General features: G+C 35.3%; 1 protein-coding gene across 1 annotated transcript; it reads right to left on the bottom strand.

The window, feature by feature from the left end:
- Nucleotides 1-1180: 1180 nt before the first annotated feature.
- LOC141617840 (phosphoribosylaminoimidazole carboxylase, chloroplastic-like) lies at nt 1181-8679 on the bottom strand. Its single transcript, XM_074434977.1, has 15 exons — nt 8342-8679; nt 7631-7846; nt 7443-7554; nt 7131-7193; nt 6724-6862; nt 6312-6367; nt 6081-6154; nt 5119-5440; nt 4741-4828; nt 4533-4637; nt 4027-4130; nt 3728-3845; nt 3511-3605; nt 1744-1850; nt 1181-1643 (listed from the first exon to the last, which is right to left on the bottom strand). Exons 1-15 carry the CDS (start codon nt 8668-8670, stop codon nt 1550-1552), a joined length of 2022 nt encoding a protein of 673 aa, XP_074291078.1. The 5' UTR covers nt 8671-8679; the 3' UTR covers nt 1181-1549.
- Between the last annotated feature and the right edge of the window lie 4301 nt (nt 8680-12980).

Raw genomic sequence — 12980 nt, forward strand, 5'->3', positions numbered from 1 at the left:
TTGCCTGGTGAATCATAATATTTCAATAAAATAAAAGGAATTTCTTTTACAATATTAATTAGGATTGGTCTTCCCCAAATAACAAAAATTACTTTTATTTTAAAAATAAAAAATTATTTTACTACATGTATTTATTCCCAAAAAAAAAAAGTATTTTATTTTACATTGACTTTCTTGTAAACCAGTTTCAAAGAGATCTTAGTTAGGAACAAATTAATTTTTGTTTTTTTGTTAGAATAACGTTTTTTTCCGTAAATAAAATCTACATCATCTACATTTGTTAAATGATTGAATCATACAACGTAATTATTATACACAATCAATATCATTAAACTAGGAAAGAATTTTTTTGCAGTATATCTTTTTTTTCTGTTTTAATATGCTCTTAGAGGATTAATGTATTAAATTAGGAAATAAATCTTAAGATGCTCTTATAAAACATCATATCATATTAGGTGAAATTCTAGGATGCCATGTCAACAGTGACTTAGAGGATTAATATATGATATGATTATAATCGCCACCATAATCTTTCAAAATAATGCTAACCATTGACTAACTTGAATTATTGTTCACAAATAAAAATATAAAAATATCTATTTTGAAAAATTTCTTTTAGGTTGAATTAATTACATAGCTAAACAAAATTAAAGACAATAATAATAATAACAATAATCGTGACAAAACACTAATAAACTTAACAATAATCGTGGTAAAATATTAATAATTCATGCCAAACGTTTAGTATATTGTAGAAAATATATTTTGACGATATATTATGGAAATATAGGTATAGATTGATTAAAAAAATCTTACGAGTCCTTTTTGTCAACATGGCTCAATGCGACCGCAAATCCAGAATTGTATAACACACTAGCAACGTGACATTACAGCTAAACCCGTGAATTTCACGGGTAATAGAACTAATTCCCTATTATACATCACAAAAAAAAAATGATATTCCCTATCAATATTAGCTAAAGATTTGTTCTATTCAAAACTTACACAACTTTCTTTCATTTTAATCCATCATCGTAATTAAGAGTAGTAAATTTTAGCATATACATACGTATTGAGTTTTTGTTGAGTCGTTCATACAAGATTGACTTCACAATTATGAATTTCGACTTAATTTAAGTTATTCCGAAGTATTGATCAAGTTTATCTCGGCTCATTAACATCTCCAAGTACTTCAAATAAATCAAATGGCGGTTAATTACTCTGCCAAACAGCATGAATATTAGTGACGAGTAAATCGACAACTGACTATTTATTACAAGGTCAAAATCACATTTTACACTCAACCTCATAAAGCCTAAGGCCTAAAAGAAAGGCAACAAACTAGTACATAAACGACCTTCCTTAATGGGTGACAAAAATGGTTCTCTGTAGTTTTCAACATTGCTCCAGCCAGGTACAATGGAAAGCGTCCGCTATCATAGCTACGCATATTCTTCAGTCAACAATCCCCGTGCAATGGACTTACGTTGCTTGTGGAACAAGTTATCAAGGTATATTGGGCCATTCTACAAGAAAACATTATTAAGTCTCAATTGCTTAAATAGGCTTCCCATCCATCGTTGTGCAGCCTATCGGCCTTAACTAATACATCATCCCTTGCATCTTCAAGGTATTGGGCCATTCTACAAGAAAACAAAGTGTTTTAGAAGTTTGAACATTGTAACATGCATGCATAAAATTCTAAGGGTGAAGTGGGAGTGGGCCGAGCGGAGGAGTTACAACCTAGCCTGCAAGTCTGAGTCTCCAACTCCCAGCATCCTCACTGCAAGAAGCCCGGCATTTGTTGCATTATTGATTGCAACCGTAGCAACAGGTACACCTCGAGGCATCTGCAATGACATTGTAATATTGTTTTATGTTTATTATTTTTGATTCGCATTAACCCCTTTATCTGATGTCGTCGACTTTTTGATATAAAGTTCTCCAAAATACCTCTCCCTCTCCTCCACTTTCACTCTCTCATTCCATTTTTCGTGTTAATTATACAATCAACACCGAAAATTAAACAACAAAGGATGATAATTAGACCTTCAAACGGGTCGGGTGGGTCAGGTCCCGGATCGGGTCAGAATACGGGTCGGGTCAGATACGGATCACGGGTCGGGTTAGGGTCAGAATACGGGTAAAGAAATAATTTTTAACGTCTTTTTTAAAATATTTTTTTAAAAGTAAAACATATTTAAAACTATTATTTTAATCATATTCAACATTTACATTAATTGTATTGACATAATTATTAAAATAAAGTTTTTTTAGTAATTATTTTATTATTAAATATTATAAAAGTTATATAAAATTGACTTTTTAGTTGAATTTGCAATTTTAAGTAATAAAAAATTATTTTTTTAACTATATTTTCAAATATAATATATAAATATATAAATATTAATATTTTTAATAAAATTCATGATTTTCCCTTGACCCAACGGGTCGACCCGTTCGGGTCGGGTCTCGACCCTAAAATAACGGGTCATTTCGGGTTCGGGTCGAAAAAACCGGGTTTGTAACCCTAAGAAAAACGGGTCGGGCGGGTTGGGTTTTTGGGCCGGGTCGAGTTTTGACAGGTCTAACGATTAACAACAAACACTTCAAATCGAACGAAAAAAGGAAACATAAAATAAAAATTTGACAATGTAATAAAGAATTTCAAATTCGACATCTTTAACAAAACAAGACTGATATAAAAAAATATCGGTGATTAAGAGTGAATAACGTTGAATGACAATAACTTTGCGCTCAGTTTTTTTTTTTACCAAATTACTTATTCCGAATAGACCTATGTTCCTGCCTAGGTTAGAAGGTTGATTTTTCACGCCCTAACCATTGTCTGGTCGTGAAACATCCACGTCTATTCCTACAGCGGGATGTTAATGTTTCATGTCGAAACTGTGGCTGGGGAATGAAAAATCCATGTACCAAGGCAAGGAAGCAGATCTCATCGAAATAAGTGATTTGGAAAAAAAAAAAAAAAAACAATCAGCCTAATCTGACACCTAAGCGCAAAGTTATGGCCATTCAATGTTTTTCACTCTTAATCACCAATTTAAGGTTATAAATCATTCCTAAACAGTTGTTATGATTGTGAAATATCGTATTAGTTGTTAATTTACTCATGAAAACAATTTACGTTTTCTTTTGTTTGATTCAAAGTCGTTAATGTTAGTTTCGTGTTTGTTGTTAATTCACATTTTGTATTGTTATAATTGCCCAAAAAGGAGTGTGTGAGAAAGTAAGGAGGGGTAAAGTTGGAAAAACATATTAAAAAAATCGACGAGGTAAGTAAAAAGTCGACGACACATAGCACACCTCTTTGCATAATTAGATCTAGTTTTGGGTCAAATTGAGTCAGTTTGAACATAAACCTTACCCTCGCCTTAGATGTGGGAGTTGTTCAGTTATATTCTGTCATATTATTCTGTCAGGGGTCAAGATTTTGGATTCGCGTCTAAGAGATTGATTGGGTCAAATGCTACAAATATAAAAACGTACCTGAACAATTGATAAGAGGGAATCAAGTCCATCGAGAGAAGACGAACGTACAGGGACACCAATTACTGGTACAGGCGTCAGGGCAGCGACCATACCTGAAGAATTTGTACTCAGGTAAATTTTTGTTGGGAATATTGTCACTGTCCATGATGGAGGACAATCAAGGAGAAAATGAATAAAACTAAATCTAAATGAAAATGAGTGCTAACAATGTAACCTGGCAAATGTGCTGCACCACCAGCACCTGCAATGACTACTTGGACACCTCTTTCCCTAGCAGATTTGGCATATGAGAACATCATTTCTGGAGTCCTGTGTGCCGAAACAATTCTCACCTGCCATAATTTAAGTATTTAACACATTACAAAACTAAAAATGTTCAACAAGTTTATCTTGCTAATTACACACCATTTGAGAGCCGGGCAATTTGGCTAGTGCCTCACGAAATCTTGGGCTTAAGCGGCATGCTTTTTAAAACTAAAGATTGCGAGGAACAATATTGTCAAAGAAATTTACCTCATGTGACACACCGAACAAATTTAAGATTCGGGAAGCCTCCTTCATTACAGGAAGATCTGAATCAGATCCCATTATGATACCAACGCGAGGAGAGGCCGCATCTGTAAATGAGGTACCCGTAAATTTCAACAATTATTTTACTATGCCGATGATTAATTGTATATGTACCTATAAAAAGACCACAATGATAGTTTTCTGGTAAAAGAATAAAAAAAATTCCACAAAAAGCACGATTTTTCAACATGCAAGTAGAGAGCTATAAAAAAGACAAGTCTTGTCCCTGAGTTCACATAGGATGGTAGCAGGGAAGCCAGGTCAGAAACTAGTATCTGCGCATAAATCGTTACCAACGGTAACCACACACAAACATCAAAAGGTCACCATCACTCAAACAACCATACCATGAAAGAGCTCAAGTACTCGATTTCTAGAAAGTATCACCACCAGGGGTCACATAAGTTACTAGCATACGAATTGCTAGTCATTTGCCTTGGAATGCTAACCTTCGAGCTTTTCTCCTGTTAGCAATGTTTTCAGTTGTGCCTCCACAATGCTCATAGAGATTCCAGTGATGGTAATGTGACCCATCTTTCGTTGCTTTTTAATATCTGAACCGACATTTTTCAGGTCAGCAAAACAGCAACGGTACGAAACAAGGACTGTGTAATCTCTCGCAGAACAATAACATGGGAAGAAGTTTATCTCACGAACCTGACTTATCATACCAATGAACAGATGCTCCTGGAACATTCAATGCTCTTCTCATAACTTGATGGGCTAAAAAGAAACCACGCTCCCCCTAAATAGTGAAAACGAGACTTTACATGTCAGTTCACTCAAGAATTTGGAAAAGTTTAAGTTCTATTTATCTAAGAATAAAAATATATAGCTTCTGAAAGCTCTTTGTATCTTTCAGTATAGTGACAGCAGTGATTGATGCAATTGAAAAACATTAACAGTCTTGTATGAGACGGTCTCAATTGTGAGACCGGAGAAATCCTTGTGTATTCTTCATTTAATTATCGGATTAGTGGGTTGGTCTCATATGGAAGAACGTCTCATATAAGTCTTTTGTGAAAACATGACTACCTCATCTTCTCCGAGTATATTATACATGATGGCAGCAGGCGTCTTTAATGATGGATCTCCTAATGGAAGACCAACAACAGCACGCAAATGCTGCTCAAATTGAGATGTATAACAAGCTTCAATAGTATGATGTCCACTATTATGTGGTCTGGGAGCTACTTCGTTCAGTAGAATCTGCCCATCCTCAGTCAAGAACAATTCCACAGCGAAGATACCAGCTCCTTCCAGTGAGCTCACAGCTTTGTGTGCAACATCAGTTGCCAGGTTCCTTATTTTCCATGGTATTTCTGCAGGAGCCTTAACTATATGGCAAATGTTATCCCTACAAAATTATACTCAAGTGTATAAATTTACACATCCTAATCCCTCCATAATTTTATTTTTCGGTAAAGGTAACCTAATTAATAGTAGAGTAATATGGAGATACATGATACATACAACAACTAAAGATGTCATAAACAAATGGCGCAGTAAAGGGTGGAGTGGAGAACATTATGTCAAAATGGCTAGTTGAATTGTATGTGCTTCTTACTTTATGAAGGAGCAATCAATTGATAAAATACTTGAATCAACCTTCCTTATGAGGTCATGTAAAAAAAAATATAGCCTATTTGTATTTTCAATACAATGGCTACATACAACCCACCCCCTCCCTTACCGCACTATAGGTGGGAAACTTCGAGAAACTGGTGTAATGTTGTTGACATACGTTTCTCTAAGTTTGCTTTCCAAACATCTTTTACTTCATTGAATATCTTATTTGTTATATTTCCTAGTGTTACTACGTTTTGTTACTTTTCCTCCATTTTTTTCATCACCTTTTTAGGGTTTTCAAACTTTATATTCATTCCCCTTTGGTAGCCAATCAAAATAATATGGGACAAAGGCTGTCTTGTTATAGTTGTTTTAGAAAACAAAATGAGACAGGTAGCTATATTAAGAAATCTAATGTATGCACATACTTGTGAATAGTTTCAACAACAGGGTAGCACACAATAGAATTGTCTCTTCCTCTTGCCACAATGACAGCCAACTCCTGAATGAAAGAAGAGGTAACTGAATTTATTGCTTAAACTATGCAATGTTTAAATGTATAATCAACAGATAATCCTATCCATATGAACATTGTACCGAAAAGGAGCAATTTTTAATACAAACTAAGACAGCCTAATAGTACAGTATATGATACTAACCTTAACAAATGGAGCCCATTTTTCAACGTATAAACCTCGTTCATATCCTCCAAGAGCTGTTGCATTATACGAAAAGGACATTAGAGTAGATGGAAATAGTAGAATACTGGAGGGAAAGAAAGAATGAAACCAAAATATATCCTAACAGAAATTGAACACAAATGGAAAGCAAGATAACATTTTCATCTGGCTGCTCGTAAGTCCTAATACAACCATTCTTGATTAGAAGTTAGAACTTAAATGAAATTTGAGACATACAATTCTCATCAATTACTTGATGTTAACCTTTTTATGTGGTTCTAAAAGAACTACAGATCACAACCATGAAATTTACAGGCTCTTCTCCAAAATAAGACAACTATGCATGAATCCAGTATCAATACTAAGACAACAGGTTTCGAGAGCTACATACCACTAACTGCAGACGAAAGATCCTCTTCACACTTGGCAACAGCATTACCACGGCCATCATAGGCAAGCCTTTTGCTTTTAATCATTAGCGGATAACCGAAAAGTTCCCCAGTCCTTCTCGTACTTTCTAGATCTTCAATCTGAATTGGACGTAATGAGCAAATAGTCCAAAGAAAAGTACTTGTAACAAATGTTGAAGGTTAACTAATAAAAGGACAAACCAATGAGAAAATTACAGCAGAATGGTGGTAAAATTTCACATAAGTATCAAAGATTCAATGTAGAATTTAAGAAGAGGGAAAAAAAGGGAGTTTTCTCAATTTTTTGGGAGTACGACGAGACATTGGCTATGCCTAATAAATTTATATAAAAGGGCATCACTTTATTGAAGGTGTAAGATCCACTAACCTCCATAAACTCGGCTAAGGGAATCCCATTCTGCGAAAAGTGTACTTTCTGAAGGAATTTATCCTGCACGATTTAGAGTTGATTTAAAAAAAAAAAAAAATAGTTAACCAAATGGAAACTAATTTTCTTCTAGTTAGTCACATTCACATCTTTCACAAAGATGGACAAAACAAGTGTTCTATATAAGTATAATAAAAGTTCTGAATTAGCATTTCAGTTCTACATCTTAGATGCTGAAATCAGTTGCCAACTCCGTGAGATATTTATCAAACAGAATGTACCATACCAATGTGTTCATAACTAATCATATACCTGAATTATCCTAATAGTAGAGGCTTTAGGTTGGCAATCAACTCCTTGTTGTTCGAGTTTTTCAAGGGTGGCAACATCAACATGCTCAATTTCCACAGTCAAAACTCCGCACCTGGCTACCAGAATTAAAATTAGGCCAAAACCATGGCAAGTAAAGAAAGATGGAGAACAAGACATAGGAGACGAACCTCTTCGCAAACTCCTCAACAGTGGCACTATCATTAAAATTGCCAACCATATGATAATATGATAAAGAACTAGCCGGGCAGTTCTCCGATGGGTCCAAGATGGCTACTTTGATAGCCATTTCAGAAGCAGCTTGGCATAACATTCGACCGAGTTGCCCACCACCCAATACACCAACAATCTTTTCAGACACCCCATGAATTGGCAATTCTTCATCCCTTCATAAACAAAACCAAAGCCACAAAGTCATTCAACCAATGCACAAATCAATTAACCAAATTAAACAGTTTACAGTCTTCCGAAAGTCGTTAAACCCATATGCCTTTTTTTTTTTTTTTACAAAATTATAAAGGCAGCCTCTTTCTATTGCTAACTACAGGGTAAGGCTGCGTACATCTGAGCCTCCATTACTTTGCAATTTGCGGGAGCCATTGAGTCACTAGGGTAATGTTGTTGTATAAAGACAGGAAATCAAAATTTCCAATTGACATGCTCAAATGTAGGCTTTATTCTAAATAAAAACCAAAAAATTGAAAGAAAAAAACTGCTCATTTGCTACTTCTTGTCTATCATTCAAATAGCAGTAACAATGCAACAACTCAACAAAAAACAAAAAACAATCTCAAACAATACAAAAACCCAAATATAATCAGAAACACACACGCATACAAATTGGAAACAGAAAACAAAAAGAAGGGAATAAAGTAGCGTACTTGAGAGAAGCATGACAAGAGAATAAAGGTAGATTCTTGGTGATATTAGGAGACTTGAAATTCAACGAAGAAGAAGAAAAAAGAGGGAAGTTAGCATGAGACATGGGGAAGTTAAGAGAAGAAGTAGCAGTTGGAGTTTGAGGTTGAGGTTGAAATGGGAGAGAAGAATGGACGAAAATGGTGGATTTAGAGGTGGGAAGAATTGTAGAGGACATTGCAGCAGCAAAAATTCTAGCAGCGTAGCACAACACAACTTCCCTCACTCCCGAGTCCCGTCTCTTTTTGTTTCTGGGCAATTTATTCACTTTCGTACTTGCACGCCCTTTCATCACGTCTTCTGCCGTATCTTTGATTAAAGTATTCTAATCACTATTAATAAATTTTATATTATAACATCTATATATATCTATTTATCTATATCTATCTATCTATCTATCTATATTAATAAAGGAAGCTTTTTTCGAGCGATTATAAAGAGTCCAGTTTTTATAAAACGCTTTTAATTTTAAAAATTATTTAAATAAGCAACTAACATAAATTCTTATCTAAATGTGAATTTTTATTCTAAAGTAACAGAAGATACAATCTCATGTAAATCCTACTTCTCCTTAACCCACATGCTTGGCTTTCAAAATGTTGACCAAAGATTTACGTTTAAGTGTTTCTTTCCAAGAGGGATATTAGCTTTATTACTTATTAGAATTTGAAGCCATATTAATTACTACTACTTACTACCGTATACTACCGTACATGTATAGTAAACTTTATTTTAAAACAAATACAAATTCCAATTCTTCATTCTTTATCGCTACTTTTTTTTTCATGTCTTTACTCTGTGTTGTGCTTTATATTAGGATAAATTACAAATAACCACCCCGTATTTGCAATTTTTTACAAATTACCACCCCGTATTTACGTTTTTACAAATAACCCCCAAACTTTAACGTATATTCCCCAATCACCCCCGTATTTTTAGCCCGAGCATCATTTCTCTTATTTCCCGACTTGTTAAGTGACGATTTATGTTAAATACCAAAACTACCCTCATTAAATTTACACTAACACACCCTCCACAAATAACATAGCATTCCCCAATTCAATTAAGAACCCTAAATTCCCAAATCAAATGATATATTTCCCCAATTCATTTGCTTCTCACAATTTAACCAATTTGACGTTACTCTGATACAATCATGAATCATTGCCGCCGCTTTTGCTTACAAAAAGTTTACTAAACGCTAAACAATCTGGAAGGCACCTTATCATTGTTTATCATCGTCGAAAAGATAGGTGAAACAAAGTAAAAGCATCAATTCAGTATACTTCAAAAATATGGAAAAAACGTCAAATTTCATCTGAGTACATACTGAAAAACATGGAACAAGAACTATTAACATTTGAATTTGGGAATTTAGGGTTCTTAATTGAATTGGGGAAATATTGTGTTATTTGTGGAGGGTGTGTTAGTGTAAATTTGATTAGGGTAGTTTTGGTATTTAACATAAATCGTCACTTAACAAGTCGGGAAATAAGAGAAATGATGCTCGGGCTAAAAATACGGGGGTGATTGAGGAATATACGTTAAAGTTTGGGGGTTATTTGTAAAAACGTAAATACGGGGTGGTAATTTGTAAGAAATCGCAAATACGGGATGGTTATTTGTAATTTATCCTTTATATTATTACTATCACTATTATTTTTATTGTTACGTTATTATATCATCCGTTGTATATGATTTCATGAGCTTTCCTGATATATTTGAATTGTTTTCACAGGAAACTAATAGCGACAATGCAGTCCTTGGAATCGTATGCTTGATGGAATGATGGAGTACAATAATATATAGGGTTTTTTGATAACTGCTACCACAAGTAAACCACTTTTTGAGAACTGCTACCAAGGTAAAAAAAAGTTTAAAAACTGCTACCATAATTCTTGATTCGGTTAAAAACCAATACCAATTAGCACCGAAGCCCAATTTTTAACTTTAAAAGACAAAAATACCCCTTCTTTAACCTTCCCCTTTCTTACCCAATCATAAAACACAAGTTTCAACCTAACTATTCAATTTCATCACTAAGGCCTCGTTTGGTTGCCATATGGGAATTAATATCCCATGATTTTACAAAACACGTGAATTGGCCAATTCATGTGAATTGCCCAAAACTCGTTTGGTTGACATCCTGGAATTAAATTGACACAGGAGTTTCCAATTACCTAGGGAGGGCTAGGTAATTAAACTCCTCCATTATGGAGGAGTTGAGAATTCATGGGAAAAAGAAAATCCCATGATTTGGGGTAACCAAACATCCCTCATTTTTCCAAATCATGGGATTTTTCAATTCACCCATTTTTGAGAGGGCAACCAAACGAGACCTAATACTCTATCAAATTCCTTCATCCAAAATAAAATCGACTTGTCATTCTCTTAATCATTGGAAGATTTCACCTACAATACCCAGATTATTTCATCTACCCATCTTTGAATCCTCACCCCTTTGTTTACCCACCCAACTAAAAACCAATCAACTTACCTTTTTTTCAATTAATTTGGGGAAATCCAAATCTAACCTGATTAAGCTTCACAAATTTGACAAATATCATATTATATACCAAGATTAGTAATTGTATTTGTCAGCCGCTCTATTTATTTTTCTTCATCATATCCCATTTGAGTACCTTTTTCTCCATCATCAACTGAGTAATTATATTTTTTTGCCACTCTAATTGTTCTTCATCATACCAACTAAATTAACTACAACCATATTTAGTTGCCTTGTAATTTCTCTCTGAACATGAATCCTTCATCAACATAGCTACAAATAAAGATCCGAAAAAACCCAGATTTTTGTCGAATAAGACATGAATGGTAACCCTAATTTGAAAATGTAATACTCCGTATTTATGGTCTTGGGGGTACTCTATCGAGTAGCCCTTACTCTGTCGAGTAAGGGTGTGTCGCAGAATAAAATAGTTTCTGACCTGTTGGGCACTCGATCGAGTAGCTGGGGCACTCGATCGAGTAGGGTACTCGATCGAGTACCTTGGGTACTCGATCGAGTGTCCGGTTTATCGGGGGTTTTCTCGGGTTTTGTTAATTACGCGATTAAGGTATATAAACATATTCGTCTTTATTCTAAAACACTTTTGCCAAAACCTAAAACCTGTTTAAGAGAGAAAGCAGTTGGTCCTTCTTCCTAATCGCGTTCTTGACAATTTCCGGAGTTCAGACGGTCGGATTGCATCGTAGTTTGTGTCGTTGGATTCCTTGCGTCAAGGGTAAGCTTCTAGCATAATTTTTATAACGTTTTGTTAAGATTAGTGAAACCCTAATTTTAGTAATTGGGGGTTTTTATGAATAAGTGATTGAATAGTAGTATTCATGTGTATATGTTAGGAGGAGAGTTCATAGAGGAGGCGTTTTGAGACATTTGTAGATATCGCGCTTGTGTGCTTTCAGGTAGGATTTCTACTCGTATTAGTCCCATAATGGGATGTTGGTGATGTGCTGTAGTTAGTTAATTGATTTGTTGATTGTATTTGTGTTTGTGATTGTGGTTGTGTTGTTGATGGTTCTCGAGATGCGTTCTCGGCTGAGTGGGGTCACTTGCGGGAGTGATCTCACGCCCTAGTTTCGCCCTTAGTGGAACCCGCCACGAAAGGGGATGTGCACATTAATGGACAGGGTTATCGCTCGTACGATGAGCGGGGCTTAGGTGGGAACGGCTGCGGTCCCCCATCGGGCAGGGCTGGTCCAAAGTGGACGATCGTGATTGAGACGGTTGGATGGGTGTGTGTGTGTGTGTGGCGATTCGGTCTGTCATTTGTCTTATTGTTGTTGTCTGCATTTTGATTGTGTGATTAGTCGACCCGGTGTTGTTTTGTAAACTGCGGTGATCCATTCGGGATGGTGAGCAGATATTGAGCAGGTATAGAGATGATACGGGATAGTTGGGATGGCCACGACGTGACGATAGAGTCTTCCGCTGTAGTTTAGTTTTATTTACATTTCGGTTTGAATAGACGAGTTTGGAATAATGTATCGTACTATCGTTTGGGTTTCAAGGATTGTATTCATTCATTAAACGATTAATAATAAATGTTGTTTCTTTATATTTGTTGTTTGATTATCATACCTCGGGCAACCGAGATGGTGATGTCTCCATACCTGAGTGGTCCTGGTAAGGCACTCGGAGTATGGGGGTGTTACAAATGGTATCAGAGCGACGATCCTGAAACCTGTAACCAATGAATTTAATGAACGTAGAGAGTCAATTAAAATGAACCCGGGGTAAAAGTTGTAGGAGCTAGTGCAAAGGCTTGGGAGACGTCCTAAAGTCGCAAGGGGTCGCCCTACAACTTTGAACCGGTCACGTGGGGAAAATGTGTTTGAGTCATGTATGTGCTTAGTAACTTGTGCAATAAAGTGATGAAGTGTGTTGAATGTTTGGTGTTGAAATAGGAAGTTGAGCATGTGAAAGAAAATGATATGTGAACATGTTAATGAGATGATAACATGTTGGATGTTTATAATGTGGCTTTAATAGCATGATGAATTGATCTTATCGATAGTAGCGTAGATGCATAGCATATTTACTTTGTTATCATGAGGTTTGATAAAGTTGGCATGTTAGTATAC

Source organism: Silene latifolia, chromosome X (assembly GCF_048544455.1).
Source record: "Silene latifolia isolate original U9 population chromosome X, ASM4854445v1, whole genome shotgun sequence".
Lineage (NCBI taxonomy): Eukaryota > Viridiplantae > Streptophyta > Magnoliopsida > Caryophyllales > Caryophyllaceae > Silene > Silene latifolia.